The following is a 22185-nucleotide window of genomic DNA, read 5'->3' as shown; positions in this document are numbered from 1 at the left end:
GAGGTAAAGGACCAATATATTTCAAGATTCAGTATTTTTCAGATGATTTGGCATATACGACCTTTTGCACGTAACGGCAGAATTGGGGCTTTAATTTCATAGTAAAAGAAAAATATGTTTCATTCATAGAAGCTTGAAGAGGTACATTACAGTGTATGAACAAAGATTGATTAAAAATAAAAATAAAAAGAAGTAACGGAATCTATAGGTATTGATCAAGCAAGATGCACTTTAGAGTCTACATTCTTATTTTGTAATGCTCAGCTGGTTAGCTAAAGCCATCAGCTTCAATCTGAACCAATACCATCTGTATTCTTTCAACTTACTGCATCTGAAAATTACACTAAAAATACAAAATACTGCCAGAAAGACCAAGCTTAATATACATGTATTTTTACATACTTTACACCTCCTCCAAGACTTTCAAATCCCGCAGAAACGAGATCATGTTTTGAGCTTGATGTGATAGTCTTTTCAAAGGCTTTCAAATTGATATCCCCAGGGATGGAACAGATGTGATGAGATTATTAGATAAAACATCGTATAACACCCTATTCATAAACCGACTTGGAGAAACTTGGTTGCCGCCGATGGGGGCAGGTCCAGCTTGTTTCCTTATGTCATTGAATCGATAATTCTCTAAGTAAGTAAACAGTTCCTTCCCAGAGTGTACATATTGGTACCAAAGGCTAATACAAAAATCTCGTGTAACAAGGCATATTCCAGCCTGGATTACTGAGCGCAGTTGTGGAGAAGTTTGTGCCTTCGTCAAGAAGCTTCAAATGTAATATGTTAAGCTATTTTCATTAAAACCTGTGCAGTGTATAACTTGTTCATTGAAGAAAACTACCTCAATGTACCTATTACCTTAGAAACATCTGACTAAATGTTTCAAAATATGTAGACAGGTGGAGTTATGGAAGCAGTTTATAGTCTTTTCCAAATTTCCTTTAAAGGTACTGACCGTGTCAGTTTTATATCATTAGTAATGTCAGGAAAATGTTCCAAATCAATGGCCGAGCTAATCGCAAGTCTTCGGAATGCGTTATCTCTATCGTGTTAATGAGTTTGATGCTAATATAAATTTAATTTAAGTACGATTTAACCCATTTTCTTCTCTCTAATATCATCATTTTCGTGAAATTCGACCCCAGTCTCGATCCTTTTCATTCAATTCAAAACAGGAACTTTTCTTCTTATGCAAGTCTAAGTTTGGAATAAATGCCGAAATTATGCCAGTTTTCAGATTTCACAAACATGCCATCATTTTCCATCTATTTTCTGTTCGAATATATTTACAAGAGATATATCTCTTTCATAAGAAAGAAAGTGCTGATGAATTAATTTTTATGTGTTTCTTTAATGAAGGGAAACAATACACATCATTGCATTATATGCTTTTCAGTTGGGTTTTTTCTTGGTGCTTCGAAGAAAGACAAACACATAGTTATGCAAAGGTGAAAATATGATTGCATTTCTAAAAGATTCATGAAGAGCGTATTTGTGTGATTTGTAATCATCGACGAGTTTATTAATTTTCTGCAATTTCAACTGTAAGCCAGGTTCTCATTCACAAATTATTTATTTCCAAAAATCAAATGCAGGGAGGGCCAAACAGGCGTCCTCTCTACTCGGCTATTTTAGTTAGTTATTAGAATCTAACAGCTGTCATATCTTCATAAAGAAGAATTAAATATTCCTCGATACCTTGAAATCGTGGTTATTTTTTTCATGTTATTGATATTTAACTGATTATGATATCCATAATTTCTACATATAGTTTTTACACATGTGTAAATAACGACTTCATTTGATTCATATTATTATTAGACTAGACAAATTTGAGTAAACACAAACATTCATTCATATAAAAATAACGTTAAAGAGCTTTTGCCTTATCCTGTTACAGTTTCATTCAATAAATATACTGAACACACCCATATATATGAGAGAGAGAGAGAGAGAGAGAGAGAGAGAGAGAGAGTATCCAAATCATGACTCAGTAGGTTTTGCCAAGCACGTCCCAGTCAACAGTGGGCTATCAAAAATCAGCAGTTGAGTTTTTCTATATCAGTCTCTAGTTGTATTGGCCGGCTCACATCTCTGTTCGCAATAAAACCCTTTATTGTACGTGTAGTTGAGGCAGCCTTCTTTTGGGATGGAACTATCGAACTCTATTGCACAAACCGAGATGATGATTATTTGATGCCGGAGACACAGTTCTGACAAGTCATCTACATAACTGTGGCGTTCAAAAAGTAAAGCATGTCTCAAGGGATTGTGCGTTTCTAATTGCATTTGCCTCGGAATCTACATTCTCTTACATAGAATAAGATCCGTTTTGCTCACGTTGACGTGAATACAATTGATTTATAAAAAGAACAGCTGTGATAATTTATTGTTTGTAAGGTTTTCTACTGAGTTTTATTTCTGTGCATCTCACTCAGAACTACCGTAATGAGGAAACTGCTTTTTCCTTTGACAGATGTTAATATGGGCAATGTATGCTGTATTTTACTTTCAACTGTGCCATTATCCACGGAATGACGATCAGTACTGTTTATAATAACCCGTAGAAACAATTTCATGAACATTCTGGATAAATGATTAGGACGATGATTCAAGTTAGCGGATGTATTAAAAATTGTTCAGTAGTTTTTCTGTGGATTTACCTTGTCCATCTACCTTTTACAGGTAAGTTCAATACCTCGAAATACATGTAAAATTCAATATAATGATGAAATACAGCAAAATGATGAGGCCCCTTATTCTTATAACGTTGTTAAAATTTCAATGCGGATAAATTAACACATGAAGAGAAGTTTTCAAAACCACATAAGAATTAATTCACGTCTTTAAAAATAAATAAATAAATAAAAACATTTATATTTTTTTCTCACAACAAAGGAAAAGTGATTGCAAGATGAAAATATTTCAGTTATTAAATATGAGAAGACTGAGATTCGACAAAGACAATGTAATGTTAACAGGAGAAAAATGTTCAAGATAATAATTTATATAAAGTATAGAGACCAATATAAAGTAAAGAAAATCTGAAGAAGCATACACCAATGTTATTGACATAATTCACCACTACTAAGTTCTGGATCAAAGAGAGTCGCTTTATGTTGTTTATCCGCATGCAATGCTTTCAACAAGAAACGTTAGCATTAAAGGCTACTGTCTGCACCAGCATAAACTGAAAGCTCACAGACGTTTTCGTTTTGCAAAAATGAATTTTTAAATTTCAATTATGCCATTTTCTCAGATAAATATATATCAAAGATTTTCACCTTAGCTTTTGCAAGGATACCAAATTTTTCGCAAAAGGATATATCCTCTTTCGGTAGAACTAATATTATATGATGCCGAATGCTCTCCTAGCAGTGGTGTGAATCGTCAGTCACCACAAAATAGGTATAGGGCAAGATACGGAATCGTCAGTCACCCCAATATAGGCATATGCCAGTGTATTGAATCGTCAGTACCCCAAAATAGGTATATAGCATCTCAGCATTATTGGTCAATATCATACATTTAGGCGTGATTAAACTACCCCAAGACCCCTAGAACAGTGTGATTATATGTGTATATATATATATATATAACCCTCCTATAAGAACTTTACCGTTCCGGTGGCCTAGAGGTTAGAGCGTCCGCCTCGGATGCGGGAGGAAGTCGCTGGTTCGATCCCCGGCCGAGTCATACCAAAGACTTACAAAAATGGTACTAACAGCTGCCTCGCTTGGCGCTCAGCATTAAGAGGTTAGTGTTGGGACTGGTCGGCCTGGTGTCAGGATAATGTGACTGGGTGGGACATCATGCTACATGTCTGCGACATGATGCCCCAATGCTAGACATCACTATAAACTACCACACTGCAGACATTGTAGCAATATGACTGAAAAATTGTTAAAGCTACGTTACAAATCCAAATCACACACACACACACACACACACACACACACATACACACACACCTTTAAGAACTTTAAACCTGCAACAAAAAACATCATCATTCATTTAGCAAAATAGCATTGATAATGCCCATTTCTGAAGGCAAAGCAGAACAAGAACGAATCTTAAAAGCTGCATGGTGTAAACGGGAAATTGCTATTATTATTTAATTCAGCTGCCATGAAAACAAAATAAAAAAAAGAGTGCTGTCATCACAGAGTACTTATTACGCCATCCATGTTTTCATTTAAATTGGCAGATACTCCTAAGGGAAGTTCTTTTGTAAGAACCAGTTTATTCTATCGTCTCCGCCGGTAACAGACTATTTCGTATTTACACAGACATTCCATCACGTCAACGTTAAAATGGGATCTTCAAATATTTTAACATCTCAAAATCAATAACATTTATTTTATCGATACAAAAGCACATGACTAAGCCCGTACAAGTTTTTAACAGAAAAATTGCTTAGAACTGAATAGATTGGTTTTGGGGTTATGTTTGGGATTTGCTTTTCGTTTTCATTTTCTGGAGTTGGCAACATGTCAAGGAGAGAAAGAAAACTGCAATATGCCTGTAAATGTTTCTTTACAGAGAACATACAGCATGATGCAGAAGCGGTTATCTACAGACGATTCGTTTATCAATAAAACTACCAAACCTATGCGCAGTGCCATCGGGCTTTTTGAGGGGGGAAATGCCGCCAAAGGCACTCTGATAAACGAATCGTCTGTAACTAACCGCCACACACACACACACACACACACACACACGCACGCACACACGCACGCACGGACGTATGTATATATGTATGTATGTAAGAACTTGAATATTTGTCCCTGGAATTAGCAATAAACCTGCATGTTTTAGTACGAACTACCAGGTGTGATTAACACAGGAAGCCAAAACCTCGAGTGTGTTAGGGCGGACTAATTTCCACATTGTTTTGAAGTAGAACAGAAACAAACACCACACAATTCTTGTGCAACAAACTTGTATGCATCCTACAATCTGAATTCTGAATGTATATGTACTAAATAGTATACCAAAATAAACATATTCAATCCTACACATATGTTGTTAACTAAAATTAGCTTCTAAATATTTATTAAACACTTTTAAAAATAAGTTCGTACTGTAGCTTTTAATTACATAGTGAGATAAAATTCCGTGATGTAATTCAGTCAAATGAATCTTCAATCTTAAATGAAATTCAACATGGCTCCCTGGGCGGCACATCTGAGGTTTTATCTCACAAAAAGATTTATGTTATTATTATGAACGTAATGAATTTATTCACTGACATACTTACATATGTGACCTTGGAGCAAGAAAAAGTCATACAAATTGTTTGTTTAGGTTTTGGTTAATGTTTTCCCATTTTTTACATGCATTTTCGTCACAAATGGAATGAATTATCATGAAGGCAAGGCAAGTTATTCTGCGACAAGCTCGTGTGCTTTTTAGGTCCAGGTAGTAGTTTTTGTAAAAGTTTTTTTTTTAATTGGCTTTTATTTACTAACACCATTGATGAGTTTTTTTATACATGAGATTGATCATTATGCCAGAATTATTTTCATTAACCTTTCCTTTATTAGCTTATATTGTCCCATCCCCATTATGGAGTATGTTCATGCACTGATTGAATCATTACGAACCTACAACCGTGCGACATCATGGCTCATCAATTCAGATCCTGAGGTCAGGCTCACGTGTTCCCCATCAGTGCTTTGATCATGGGTTCAACGGAAAAAATATGTTTTTAATTATATTTATGACTGTTATTTGCATTCACTGATCACCAGCACAACCTTGGTGTTGTAGGTTTGTCTAAAGGGTTACATTACTTTTAACATCCTACCACATACGTTTTGTAAATGTGTGGATATTTGTATGTATATTAATTTGTATTGTTTGCTGGATTTTCTTAATGATTATGTGTTATGTATATATGTATGTTGTACTCGACTTTGTCAAAAATCAAGTCATGATGTAACAGACCAGTGACATTTATTTTGTAAACAACATAATACAAAGCCAATATTTCTCTAATAGTATAGGTTATACAGATCGTCATATTCGGAGGTAAGCATGTTTATTTGAATTTGAGTCAAGAAAATGGTATTCTGATTGGAAATTCATTAACTTGTGAAGAATTTTGAAAGTTTCATGATGGAGACTGACCTAGATTCTAACCCTACTATTGTGCATTAGCTTTATACAGAATGTTGTTTACTTGAAAATGTATTCATTATTGCCTCAACATCTGAAGTAGAATCATTCTTATTGATATTTTCATTTTTAAATTGGGGTGGATTTATTTATTCAAATTATTATTCACTGGAATTACAAAGTGCTCAGTACTATTCCTGGACTGAAGCATTAAGTTGTAATTATAGTGAATTCAGACAAGACTATCTGGGTTATATTAGCTTGATACATCGAAAGACCGATAGCACATTATCACACTCTAGGTCATTGACACATTAGTACGTTCGAGACTACAGGTTCGTTATCAGAATTGATTTGGAATACCACTGTAATTCAATTGCAACTTCATATATTTTGACTTGTGATAGAACGTTTAGGACTATTCTGGATTTAATTTACAATACTGTAAGTTAGTTACAAAGTTTCACTTTGTATTCTTGGGAAAAAGTTACTTATTGAATTGTACAACACTTGGTTTTCTCTCTGCTTTGTTACTTAGTTTAAAACACAGAGTCGTAACAATATCTATCACAATGGTCATAGTGCATATCATGTAATTACAATATATAAATAATACATCAAATGAACAGTATATAAACAATTATCAATCATGCTGTGCTCTGTAACGACACTAAAGGTCGCGTAATTTATGTATGGACAATATCTGTACAGTATTATGAATTTGAAATCATAGAGTTCAACTGATTTAAAAGAGTGGCAAAATGTAACAAGGAAGGAAGGACTGAGTTCACTGTATCAATCTGGTGAGTTTGGCGAAGACATTTGTTACATTATTTGTACGAATCTTTAAGAAAAGAAAGCATAATGATTTATTAATTCATATTGCAATTAAAATCTTAATATCCTTAAAATATATTAATTCCCAAAAGAGCAAGAACGAGAAGTGGTTCATTTTTTTATATTGTTTTTCTTAGAATTCATATTAAAACAAAAACATAACAAAATGGACGTTAATATATGGGTGTGCATGTAATTAATATTGACACAATAAAACAAGCAGCGAATTTGTTTTGTTAAGTGCTGTTATTTGGGCTATGCAAGCGGAGGGTCAGAATAAAAAACTATTACACATAAGTTGCAAAGTTTACAACACATGAGCAATATCAGAAAAGGAACATGAATGCAGCGTATGATATCATGGCATACTGTTTTATAGGATTTACACAATTCGAAAACACAGTAAAAACCTTGAAAATAGTTTCAGAATTCGAAAGTTACCTGCATGCATTGATCATGTTTAGAAATGTTAGTCATGGAAGTGTTATAATACAATTTTGTCTATAATCATGAACGTAATGAAACGACAGAAGATAGAGAAATCCATCACTTATTTCGTGCCACTGAAAAAGTGTACAATATATTTAATTATAGGAAACTTTAGCCTATGTACAAGTTTAAGCAGGGTAGCAATGATTTGCATATAAAAGCTTGATTAACGTTTAGAATTATTGTTGTTCAATGAAAATAAGAACTGTTCTAAATCAAAACCTGTATGCATTTTTCAAAAGTATCGTACCCACTTATTATTCCCTGAATTTCGTTCTGTAGCCGTCTGAACTGTGCAATGTTTTCAACGTCTCCACAACATGAGTTGTCTATTTCCACAAATTTTTGTCATATCAAATTTTTGTTGGATATTTATGTCGTTAGATGCAGATATAAGAACATGTGGAGATGACATAGTTTGTTGCAATTAGAAGGTGCGAAGGTTGGGGTAAGTGTGCTTGTGACCAAAACTCGGGTGGAGGTGGCTAGGTATATTGAAATTGCATTGCATTGACAGATCGGGAAAGAACTGTCAAGATTCAATTTGTTCAATATTATTAAGACATGACATAGGATAGGTAAACGGCATTTGTTTTTTTTGTTTTTTTTTTTGGGGGGGGGGTCACGCTCGAGTGCGCTCCTATTTTCGTGCGAGTTTTACTATTTTGTATGATGGTCTTTCCAGGTGCTAAGTTTAAGACATCATCAATCTGTATCGTAAGATCTCATGTGCCATATACCATGTACGTGGATACGAATAAATGAATAAGTTGAATTAAACTGGACTGAACTGAACTGGCAACGCTGGAATTATACTTAAGTCTATATATGTCAGGCATTAGTGAGCTACGTATCCGACACTTGTGGTATACGAATCTTTAATGAGTCATGTCTATCGCCTTTCATTATAATTGTACTTACAAAAGCTATTCTTTTCAGGATCAATACAAGATTTATTAGTCTGATTAGCGTAGGAAATGTTTCGACTAATCCATGTTGTAAATAACACCATTTCATGGAGGTTTACACAATACACTTGATATTAGGACATGTACACGCTATTGGAATACCGTAAGGTGTTGTTCTTCTATGATCAGTACTGCAATATATCCGTTATCTGAGCTAAATGATATTATTAAGTACTGAGCGGTTTTCTGATGGAAGGTACAGAAAACCGGTAGTTATCGTCAAATCATGGCCTATACTTTTGAATAAATGAGACATTATTTATTTTTGGAAGTGTGAACCAGATGGTTCGCTAGTGCCTGAGTGATGTTTGCTAATAAATAACTGATCAAACATAAAATATCGATCACTTAATGCAGGTTCCCTTTTAATAATGATTGTGCATCCATTTAGAACATCAAGGTAACCGACATGATGATTATATCAGTCAGACCTTTCAATAATGACGCTTTTCAATAAATCCAGCTGATTCAGTGACGGTTTTATTGATTCTCCTATTCATCGATTCTTCTTCTAACGTGTGATGACGATGACAAAGCATCTGTACATGTACATACATTTTAGTGTGTCTAGATATCATGCTATTCTTTGCAGTTGTACGCAGACATATTTTATGGAACAGACAAATATCTGACGAAGATAAAGAAGGCAAACACAGAACTTATGATGAATGTGTGGGTTAGTAATTAATGCATAAATAATCATCACCGTAACAAAATAATGATGATCAAGATATTTATAAGGGATACATATGAAGTATAATGAAAAATTTATCTTAAGATGTGAAATGTGTCTCATATAATGGCTGTGATAACCTGGTCTCTTGTCATTAAGTTTAACTATAAAACTTCGAATAATAGCTTTTCTCCAGACATGGAAATATTACTTGAAATTAACAGCATTTTGACTGAGCAGAATATTTTCAAATAAACTTTGGAGTCGATTAAAGTTTTATAATGGTGTGGCCTGATTTTCGTACACTTATCAAGTGTAAATGCATTGACTGGAGTGACTTTTGTTTCAATTTCAAGGTGACGAACACTTAACTATAATAAATCCACTTTAATATTATACATGCAGAAATCATATTGTAGGAAAATAACCAATATATAATAAATTAATTATATTCATCCATATTCTTTCTTAGTATTATATTTTGCCAATATTGTGCCAATCTGAATTTCTTTATGACTCCATATTTGGATAAAACAAAATCGTGACAAACTCAATATAATAACAAGCTTTTGAAACTATATTACATTAACACTGTTAAAAAAGTAATAATTTCAGAAACAATTTTACCTGATTTGTGTTTGCGAGTATTGATCAGTTTCATAAGGCTGACAGATGAATTTTGTGAATGTTGATATAAACTGCTAAACGACACAGCCCTGGCTCTTAAAACAACTGGACTCACTGGACCAGTATTTATACTCTCCTCGCCCTTTCAAACTCAGATGTTTTGTACAAAAGCCTTAACTAGCACGGGTCTTCGCATTGGTGTTGGTTAGGGAATTTTGCCTTATGGTCAGAACGAAAGGATAACAGTTTGAGCGAGGCACGTCCAGTGAGGAGAGTAATATATGTAAGTGCACATTAAACAAACACGTCAGTATGTCACATCGTTATTCTCTGAATAAATAACGAATTTAAGGAACCAACATATAAATCGGAACGTAATGACTACATACATAAATCAGCGATTTCGCCCAAAGGTATTCATGTGCTTTCGTCGAGTGACCGCCTGATGATCTGAAACGAAGTAAGCTAGGTACCTGTACCGGCATTATAAACATTTTTATTTTCTGAGAAAGACTTATCTGTGAGACAGAATACATAATTTAATTTACATTTTAACATGGACACCTGCTAACCTGAAATATGATTACTACGTTATTATGGCCATTTTGGTATTAATATCATTGTTATCATCATTCTTAAAATAGAAACAAGTTAATCGGGATATAATCTAAGGCTCAATCACTTTGTATTACAGAAATAGGTGACACTTTTGATGCTCATTTTGTAGGTAAAAACTGACAAACCGATAAAGCGCGACATCCACAGTTTAATGTTTTTTTTTTTATATTAGATCCATAATCTTGTAAAAAGAAAAACTAATATTCAACGTTACTTTCGTGTTTATTTTTGCTGCGTTTGTCTCTCATTTGTTATTTTGCCTTCACAAAGACTCAGTGAGAGTGGAAACGGCTTAGGCTAGAAAAATAGGCTAGAAAAATATAGCTTTTGACTGTTAGTTGTCAGTTTATCATCATCCATACCTTAAATCATGTAGTGTGTGCATTTTAATAGTCCCCTACAATGACTGGAATTTATAATTAGATTAAATCATTTGAAGCTATTTGAATTGCATATCATGACCACTGGATTTTGAAATAAGGGTTTATCACTGTTATAACAGTGTCCAAAGAAAATACCATTATTCCAAAACTGGCACAGTGGTAACTCAGTCATTTCGAGCAAGTTAATCTAATAATAATGCATTTGCAATATTTACATGTCATAAATATGGCGTAGTATTGTACCCATTTTCAAAATTTATGTGTCATAAATATAACGTAGCACTGTACCCATTATAGAATGATTGTTCCAGAAACATGATTTATAAAGAGAGAGCACCAAACTTTGATTTAGATTACTTCACATATTGTGCATATGAAAGACGCATCCTGCTGATTAAATACTTGGAGAGCGAACATGGCTTTAAGAACTACAATTGTGATAGAAGCAAATAGATCACGATGAATTCTTAGCGCCTTCTACAACACTGTCAAGGTAATTCATGATTAGACTTATGAAGCTAGTTGGCAAACTCAAACATAACTTTTAATTTAATGACAAGAACTACCGCCAGATTAAGACAACAAACATGGGCAGTAAGATGATCCCGCTCCGTTATGCAGATATCTATATGGGCGGATTAGAAAGCCACCTTCTGTCTGCTATTACCCACTCGAATGGATACGTTTCACTGATGATGTAGAAATAAAATGGAACTGGATTAGTATATGATAAATTAGAAAAATTGCATGAAACATTAATGAATTACGACCATTGCAAGGAACACATGATATCGATAAAAACTTAATCTACGAATCAAAGAAACATTAAATGCAGTAGTATTATGGAAAAAGAAACAGCGAAAATAATCTGCTTTAGCTACAATAAAAACAATACTATCCTTTTTATATAGCCATGGGAAAGGGTAACAACGAATTATTTATAAAAAGTTCATTATTACGTGCAAAAGTATATAGATAAAGCGTGTATATAGGGAATGTTGCCTTATGGTCACAACGAAAGGATAACATTTTGAGCGAGGCACGTCCAGGGAGGTGAGTAATATATGTAAGTTCACATTAAACAAACACGTCAGTGTGTCACATCGTTATTCTGTGAATAAATAACGAATTTAAGGAACCAACATATAAATATACATACATAGATACATACATACATACATACATGCTGATCGTATATATATATATATATATAGGCGGAACGAATCGATCAAGTCATTCAAAACACCCTCTACCTTTGGACTTGTGATTGAAGTTTTAGGATTTTTTTAGGATTTAATTTACAAGACTGTACGTTTCTATAAAGGTGTCATTTTCACTTTGTGTTCTATTTAAATAAATTATTTTGTAGATTTTACTAAACTTGAGAGTTTTGCTTTTTCTGTTACAATATAAATATAATATTCACACGCAGAATTAAACAATGAAATCAGCACACTAGATAAACTGTGTAACAAGAATGAAAACGGTGTACAATAAAAATAAGATATTTCTGACCACATGTATGTATGTATGTATGTATGTATGTTCTGGCCAAGGGACGGAACGAATGGAAACCTGGATACGGGAATTGTTGAAAGAGGAATACAAACTCTAAACATCCTGAATAACTTTTCATTCAAAATTTCTGTTAATTTTTTGGAAAAAATACTCAAATTGACAGATGGAGAGGGGGAACATTCAGAGATAAAATCCTTTTACAATTTTGGTCTAAGTCCTACTAAGTTTCATAGAGGTCCCAAAGGTGTCCACAAATAAAAATGGTAAATCTTACTTGTTTTATTTATAATTTAATTGTATCGTGTATGTATTCTGTGTAGTAATTTTGGTTTGGTGTTTTGTCCTTGTTTCATCAGAGTAATCATCGTTTGATGTTTTATGCTCCTGAAAAAATCGATAGATTCTGAAAGCGCTTGGACAGCTTTGAGCAGCGGATACGGTATCAGCATTCTATACAAAAACCACTTATAGGTAATTTCCATTCTCCAAACATTGCATTATACATAGCGCCAGAGATTGAGTTGTTTTCTTTAAGCAAATGTTTATGTTAATATTTTGATTAATGGTTTGAATATATTTGTATAGACGAGTTGGATAAATAGGCTCATGTTTTCTCTAACCATTACTCTTTTAATAAGTGTTTATCTTTTCTTAGCGATTAGCATATTACTATAAATCTTTAATGACTACATTGATTTCGAGAAAAAAATAAGAAAAGTTAAGTACATTCTCTGGCTGAACACCATGAAATAAGTTATTTTGTGAAAATAGTAATGTATATATTCACAACTTGCATATACAATTGCTACGGCTAGTTGATATATAACTATTTAGTTTTAGATATTTAGTTTATATAATGTCTTTGCTTCTATGAAGAATATATAGGATATCTTATAACTATATAACCAATCATATCATTGGGGTTGGGTGAGCTTGGGATAGCTTATATTGCTTATAACTATTGTAGAATTTTCTTAATCACAGTTTCCAATCTCATACAACTGGCATCACTGCATCATTAATTGAATATAATATATCATTCGTCATTATCACTACCTGACGATATTTAAATTAAGCCATTCATTGCAAAATTGGTATCCCACTTAAGTCTAAACATGACAACTTTATACAGCTCATTTATAACAAAATTAATTAAATTATCACTGTAGAGCCCTGCAAATTACTTCGCATTAAAAAAGGTAATTTCTAAAGCCGTTATCTGGTTCTAAACAAGATTATCTAGGTTTGCATTGACTCGTAATGTGTTCCATTACATTGAAGAATTGCATCATTTTCAAAAACAGTTTAAAAAGCGAGTAGTACAGTTGCTTGATGTTCTTACACAGGTCAAGAACACAGCAGATCGTCTTATTTCCATGTGTCAAAAACCATCACCGTACCAGATACCTTTATAAAACAAACCTAATTTAACAAGCCCAATGAACCCAAAGCAAATCTCAATGCTTAATTGTTTTCAAAATCATCAACAACACGATGCAAACAAAATTTTGTCTGTATATATTCTATCACATGCAACCAAAGTACATCTGTTCAAAAATAAGTATTATTACAAGAGGTTATAAGCAGTGATACATACATTTGACGTCCACCTGCTTTCGATCCCAAGACGTTGGCGAGAAAACGCCTGTCACTCATTAATCCTGATATTCCTCAGGTTTGACTGCATAAACCATATTAAATAAATTAGAATGCATTTGCTACCAGTCTGAGGTTATAAATTATTTTTCTAAAATAAATTCTACAGCAATGGAGCCCACGAAATGATCGATATAACACCTGTTGCTCTTGAGTTTACAATTCAGTTCTTCCTTATTTATGAATCCTTACCACCCATCCTTTTATATTTCAATTTAATACTTATATAATGAAAATAAATTTTAGCTACATGAGCAATCAATTTAAAATTCAATTTTAAACTGATTCCCTAACTATGAGTTGTGAAAGTTCACATGGCACGTGAATTGACCGAGATTCAAATATTTTGCAGAGCAAATAATTATTTTGCCTAGATGTCAGTAAATATTTTGATAAGTACAATTTAAAAGTCATAACGACTATGACTAACATTTTAGTTTATTATGTTTGTTTTAAAAATGAATATATATGCTTCGTATGACTCCCGGAATTTGAAAAACAGACAAACACTTTTTGGTGGTTTTGAATTCAATGTTTTTAATTTATTTTTTATCTGGTGTGGGTGGGCAATAGGGTGTGTTTTATTTGTTTTGAAAACGAAAATTAATTGTCCCTATCAGGTTTTGATGATCTGAGTCAGGCCAAATTGCACGTATAATAGTGACGATCACTGGCTCTATCCCATATACTCTGATGAACATCACAAAAGTTTGAATAGAATAAACTGTTAATAACTTATGGATAGAATACATACTTCTCATAAAACTATGTGTAGATATATGTGTCATCAGTATGACTCCCCCTCCATGAAACATGTTTTAAAATACGTTTAATCATCAAATATAAACTATCATGCAGAACATTTTCTACAACCGCAGTTCGATTGGGTCTAATTATGAATCCGTATCTGTAAAACTTGATCATTACAAATTGCAGCTATATTTTTGGAAGTTTGCATTTTATAGCTTTTACGCCTTTCTGTGTTGATGGAGAGTGCCAGGGAGGTCACACAACTGTTGATTTCTCTTTTGGTATTCAATACTGATAAGTCATCATTCGTGACGTTAACTCCGAGAGAAGTAAGATGAGGATCAGATAACTTCAGTTTCATTCAGACGAGCATTCCCACATATCTGAAGATTTATGTGAAGTTGTGTTAAGATTTGCATCCATAAAGACATACAAATTCGTAGGCAATTAAAAACAAGTATAGAATGTCTCTTCGCCTATCAATTAATAGTTTTCCAACAGATATGTAATTTGATGTAATACAGAAGAAATAGATAGAAGTAGCAAGACTTTTGTGCAGTAATAATTATAATAAATAAACACACACTCACACATACACACGCAAACAAATAACAACAACTGGTTAATATGATACTATAGCGGAACGAACTTTCAGTTTTCCTGTAAAATGCTTTTGGGTTTTGAGAGAGTTCAACATGCAACCATGACTTGGAATTTGGTTGTAATTTCCAAATAAATTCAGAACAATCGTTGGGTAGAAAATGGTTTCTATTACTGCGCAATTTGACGTTCATCAGTTTATTCGTGTATTATGGGGAAATGGTGGGTAGCGAATATAAGATAAATTGTGTTATTTTTGACGTTATGAAACAATTTTGACATCACCTGTATTCAGACATGCAGTAATATTATTCATATATGTAAACAGGTGTACAAATGTACCACGAAGTCTTGATGCTGAATTGCCTAGAAAATAAATTATTTTGGTGATGTCTCAGACTCGAAAACATCTTTCTTGAACACTATTTCTAAAGTTCCCGGAATATTTGATTGAATAATCTACGTGCTTTCATATATATACACAGTTCGGTCCAACCAACTGATATTACCTACACAGGTGACAAACTAATACATAGACATGTATACAAGTAATTAAACAAATACAAGAATCGTCAAACAACATGATTTGCCTTTTCGAAAGAAAGAAGCAAGCACTGGTTGAAAGTGACTCGCTATTTCCGATCCCATTGGCGTTGTATTAGCCAATGGTCTCTATCGTGTATGAAATCGTTCAGTAAATAGGAATATAAGACTCCTCATTCACACCAAGTTTGAGCGCATAAAAATAATTTCGAAAGCATGGCATGACCTCATCTTGATGGCTTGTTAAAATAGATATCACCTAATCGTTGAATCAACTGTTGTCATATAATCTAAAAATTAACTTTAACGTTCGGAATAATAATGACACCATGCTGGTTGACTGGCTTTAAAGTATTGCCGATAGTTAAGTTTCAAATTTCTTTATTAAATGACACGAGGTATTCAGTATCTATTCAAACTTTTCTCTCGGGAAACTTGCTTTTCAAATAATGGGCTATTAGGCTTATCTCAACACAAATGTTTATAAACAGTATGCATCTAACAATATGCATCCTACATGACATATTTCTAACAGAGGATCACTGATAATTACAACAGAATTAAAGACCCATTCATAGAAAACTGGTTTTGATATTATGTTTTGACGCCATTTTTGTAAGGTGAACACAGAAATCGTATCTTTAATAGTGATCTGAAATTATATAACGTCAATAGGTACAAAACGTTGTTTCTAGAGGATTTATTCTCTTATGATTCGATATATCGCTATCTACTGAGAACCACCACATTGGTTATCAGTGACGTTTAACCTTAACTAAAAATGTGTATTCTTTTCCAGTTATGTAAGTTCAGGAAAGGATCATATGGTTTTTATGACAAGCCAATTTTTATTTTCTTTAAAAAAAAAAACACAACATTTGACTGTTTCGTGTTTTCTGTTGTCCACGCGCGAGCATATCTTAATCGTGAAAAGTCGATGGACCAATAGTATTCCCCAGCTTGAATGTTTGCCTAATTCGTTCATCTAGAAGACTTCGTGCGAGTCAAATTGATTATTTCTACTTCTGATCATGTCCTACTTCATAAAAATAATCCTAAACTTGTCTAGACCACACGCGTTGTTTTATAGGGTCTCCCTTGAATCTGATTCGATACGAGTTCTCCTGGTCGCAAAAGTCCAACAGACTGACCTGAATTTTTATTCAAATAATGTTGTTGCCCAGCATCAGCAAAATTATCCGATCAGGACTATTATTAATTTACTAACATATACTTACCTGCTACAATAAAGTACTAATTACTAAATACGTAACTTAGTGTTGTTTGATTGCTCTGCCATTTTGAAACAAAGACGACACCAAAGCATTAAATGCAAATGACTAATAAGTTTTACATTGTTTAATTGCAAATGACTAATAAGTTTTACATTGTTTAATATGGATTATCGCTTGCCCTGTACTTGAGCTTTATTTAGTTCAAACAATAATTTGTGAATGACCAAAAGTGATGTTTGGATGAACCTTGTTTATTCATGGGCATACTACCCTAACTGAGCCTATGGGATTGATATGCATATGTAACCCATTTGTTTCCCACGCGATGATTAATGTCCCTTTCAAAGGGGTTTTAGTACAAATGCGTGCATAATCATTGTTTACTAAAAGTATTGCCCAGATATTTTCTAGACTTGTTTTTATTTTTAACATTTTAGAGGACAAAGCAAACTGGTATACATGTCGTTAAAACAAAGACTTTTGTGTGTGTTTTTTGAATGCGCAAATTACTACATGACTAGTTATCATTTGGAAACTCGTGTATGAAAGCTTTTTAATCACGAAAGTAAACCCACCTCAATCCAAACGATTTATTATAAAGCATAGCATAGTAAGGTTTGTAGCGTTGAATTACTTATTCTTTTGCACTGCATGTTTTAAGTGCATATGAAAATCGATCCTTATAATCTCCTGAAACAATCACAGCATGATGTTATCTACATTTTCTCAAATAACCAATTTTGTAACTAGAAGCAATGCCAGCCCGTCCTATTCCAAGACATAGTTATACGTACCCATATCTCTCAGTAGAGAGAAGTGATTAATTATCGGATAAAAACAGAGAAGCTCCGCTTTCTAGAAAGAATATGCAGGTCTTTTTTTCGTATAATTCTATGATTGTAAAGACTACCATATTCATCGCATAATTAACGAGTGCATATAAATATACACTCATTGGGCATCTCTCTCTCTCTCTCTCTCTCTCTCTCTCTCTAAAACTATATATATATATATATATATATATATATATATATATATATATATATATATATATATATATATATATATATATATATATATAAGAGATATGACATTCAAGCATCCCCCTCATCCATCCTGTGGTTTGTGGATACAATATACTGTTGGATATGCAGCATATTCGTTTATCTGTCGAGCTAGCTAGCTTCTTAAGCTGAATGATCCGTCTAAAAGAGGGGGTTCCATGCGTTTTATTTCATCACAGCCTGATTTACTTCAGGATTGAAATTTTCTTAAGTTTTCATTTGTTTGTTTGTCTAAATGTTTTTTTTTTGTTCTTTCATTTCATTTTCATAACGATGCAATGGGTTATTAACATACAAAGCCTAGCCGTGTACATTCGAAGTGTAATAAACGCCACATTTGGTTCCTCAAAGCGGCGATAGATCAGTAAGTCATAAATCTTCCAGACAGGGAGGAATACAACTTCGCAATATTAGCCGGACCATCCAGACACGTCTGGTCTCTGCAATTTCTAGTGCTTAATGACAGTCTTAAAGTATACGATTCTTATGTCATTAATATTTGATATCGATTATGAATTATTCAAGAAATCATTTATCTACACTTATGAAAATGCGGGTACAATATTTTCTCCTGAATTGTAAGATCGCCGAGTATTTAAAAGAAATACGAGGTTTCAATATGCTAGATGTTAATGAGCGTAATGTTATTGTAGCAGGATCACTTCAAACTTAGTGCGATTGTCTTTCTACCATATCTAACTTACACGGATTTAATATTGCTCTATGCAATTTTATGGGAATTTCTTAAAGTTAAAAGTTATGAAAAAATGTTTAAAGTTGTTTCCGTTCAATCGTATTTATCGACTTTAAAGGTTAACCGCTGAATTTTAGTGGAAATGAATGATAACTAACATTATTGAAGATTCTTGTATCTACATTCTATTTACGATCATTATAATACGGATCATGGATGAAATACTTTTGACAATAGTGTGATAATTGTAGAACACGTCTGGAAACGTTTCTTTTAAATGGTTGAAGGGGCAATGTTTTTTTTATGTTATCATCTGTATGCCCTTGTACATATTTCTGCTTCACTAGTAAGTTCATCAAAACACTAACGCAGTAGTTCTTTAGTAATCACGATATGCTAATTATTACAACTATAGATAGGGCCTTTATTGACAATATTAACTTGAAATTGGTATCAGATAAAAGCCAACGTATTTTAAGTGTCAGTTTGCCAGACTCGCAGAAATGTGGTGGTTTAATCATGCTAATATTAGACCGAAGCAGGGCACTCCACAACAATTGCCGTTGCAGGAAGTAACCTTTCATGTGTGAATGTACTAGTAAATAAAGATCAATCAATCAGCCAACCGACCATTATTGGACAGGCCAAGATATTCGTAACCTCTGTGATTTATTTTAGACATAACCTAAACAAAACGCATCTTCAGAAGCCTGGTTACATGTGCCCTGATGAGCGGAATCTTTTAAAAGTTAATGAATTCTTATAGAAAATTATTCTTCTAATCGGGGCCCCGAGTGGCCGAGTGGTCTAAAGCGCTCACCGTTACGGATCACTGCCATTTCACCTCTGTCTGCGTGGGTTCGAGTCGCGGGTTTGGCCTATGTTGGTATGTGAGAAAGCTTGCCAGTAGCTTCTCGTGGGTCGGTGGTTCTTTCCGGGGGTTTCCCGGGTTCTTCCTCCACCATTAATACTGGCCGCCACGTATAGCCTATCTTGTGCTGAAAAATGGCGTTAAACCCTACAACAATAAAAATTCTTCTAATGATATACAGACATGTGCTATTTATAGATCCATTATTAGATATTGTACTGAAAACGTTCTAACACTTGTTTAAAAGCACTAAACACTCCACATTCTGGACGAGAATCAATTTAACTTATGTGGCAAATGTTGCATCCTCTTGACCAGAGCAGAATATAATCAACAGTTGTGTGCAAGTTGCCAAAAGCACACCTAAAATGAAACCAAAATATTTGGCTTTATCACACTATCCTACCAGATAATTATTTAACTATGAAGTTTGAAATTTTTAATTGCATTCTACGCGCTGAACCTTACGAGAAGACGCAGAACATCTGAAGAAAACCTGGTTATAAAATTGAAGAATTAGGGAATTCGTCTTATTTATTAGAGTGGATTATCAAGAATATGCATTAGTAAATTGCAACATCGTGTTTAATCACTTTAAGTAGAAGTGTTTTGTCATGTCGAGAGGTTTGGTATCCAAAAAATGCTTTCTAAGGATATAGAATTACTAGGGTATGGTTTCAAGGTTATACGCTTACTTTAGATATTATGACCGACTTTCCGGATGTATTCTGTTTGTGAACATTCGATCCAGGGGATGTACTGTACTTTGCGAATATTTTCTATTTTTCTTTTAAAATGTATATTCCTTATTAAGAGGAATACAAATCCGCATTGTGACTGGTTCTGGGTTTAGTGTGCCTAACTTGCGACCAGAAGTGTGCGGGTTAGAATCCTGGCCAAGCCAGGCTGTGTTGTTGACTTCTGTGGAATCTCCAGTTCAAGTGATTGTTCTTATTGCTGGGTTGTTAAACACCAAAAATTCAGACAAGCATTCCCCTTCACGTATTATTTTGATGTATAACACATTTTTTATATTTCAACTATTCTTTATTTTATATTATTCGTTTAAAGAACGGCTATATTTATACACTGTGAACGTTTTTTTTTTATCAAACTATAATGAAAACAAGGTCGATATTGGAGCAGTGGCATTACCATGGAAAATAAACCATGTTAGATGCAGAAACTAGTGTTACCAAAGTGATTGACATTCACTACATTTCTCTATTTCTCAGCAGAATACGTATATGAGATTCTAGAACCATTCGCGTCCGCACTAATCCAGAGTCGATATTTGCAAATATTTGTTTAAAAAGAACACTTACTAGATAGCAGTCGGGTTACCAAAGTTAATATTTATTCACAATAAATAGACTGATTCAAAACGGGTTTTGTTGACCAACACTGAAACAAAAAAGTGTTTCAAGTACTCAGAAAAACCTTTTGCAATTAATTCTCATCGCAATTTTAATTTTTTTTAAAGTACAAAAGGGAAGAAAGAAGGTAACAGTTTATTTTTTATCAAACACTAGTTCGTGCTTTTTGCTGTTGCTTTTGTCAATAATCATACAGTCTCTAAATCATAAAATGATACACATTGTGAGCGCTATTTAACATGTAAAACGATGCGCACAAACAGCCTATCGTGATATCTGACATAGTACTGGAAAAAATTTCGAACTTCCTTCGAAAGTGATTGAGAGAACGAGACCTGTAGATATAATGTATTGATTCCTCCGTTTGATGCTTGATCGAATAATTGTGTTGAAAGATTGAAGTTCACAAATGGAACGTTTGAATAACAATGGTATTTTCATAATTTTTGGAAAAGTGCAGTAAATAATTGGTGTTGGTTTGTATTATTAGAATCCATAGAAAACCACGAAAAGTCCTCAGATTCTCAAAATTATAATTTCTCTTAAACGTGTTTGCGAACGTTAACAATCAGAAATCATTATCACAAATTATATTACGTTCCTGATGCTAACCACAAAACAAGCACCTCTGGTCCCTTTCAGCGCAAAAATTGAACTTTAGATCAACGTTTTGCTTTTCAAATTTATTTCAGTGTTGTTCTTATTAAGTAATTTTTTCCTCATGCAGCCTACATCCAACCGTTTGCAAAATCAAGAAGCTGCTTCTTGTTTGGAGTGGATCGAATTTATCTATCATTATGATGTTTGCTTTTATCATGTTGTATTAGATTGCGAATATCTATTCTAAGTAATGGCAACAATACATTATTTCGGCATTACTAGCTGACTAATCAGGTGAGAAAACAAAAGCGTATTGATTGTCTCTAATTTTCCTAATAATCAATACTTGTCGCTTAAAATAAATAACATACAGAGTGACGCTAATATTGGCTTAAGGGTTACTGTAATAAAAATAACAATTAAATAATTGAAAATATTTTGTTGAATGAAATGTTTAACATAAATATATCACTCATTCCTGATAAGGATTCAAATATGCCCTTTTGAAAGTGAAATTCCATTAAAACAAACTGAACATTCATCGTCAAGGTCTG

The 22185-nt window shown here is 33.4% G+C and overlaps 1 protein-coding gene across 1 annotated transcript in view; it reads left to right on the top strand.

The window, feature by feature from the left end:
- The first annotated feature begins 2186 nt into the window (after positions 1-2186).
- The window catches only part of LOC149801842 (zwei Ig domain protein zig-8-like), a 172454-nt gene continuing 152455 nt past the window's right edge, over positions 2187-22185 (top strand). Inside the window, exon 1 of the mRNA XM_089956854.1 lies at positions 2187-2694. Within this exon, the coding sequence (XP_089812980.1) occupies positions 2604-2694 (91 nt within the window). The 5' untranslated portion in view covers positions 2187-2603. The remainder of the gene's footprint in view (positions 2695-22185) is intronic.

Source organism: Sinohyriopsis cumingii, chromosome 4 (genome assembly GCF_028554795.1).
Source record: "Sinohyriopsis cumingii isolate HCF-2022 chromosome 4, ASM2855479v2, whole genome shotgun sequence".
Classification (NCBI taxonomy): Eukaryota; Metazoa; Mollusca; class Bivalvia; order Unionida; family Unionidae; genus Sinohyriopsis; species Sinohyriopsis cumingii.
This window is presented reverse-complemented; position numbering and strand designations above follow the sequence as displayed.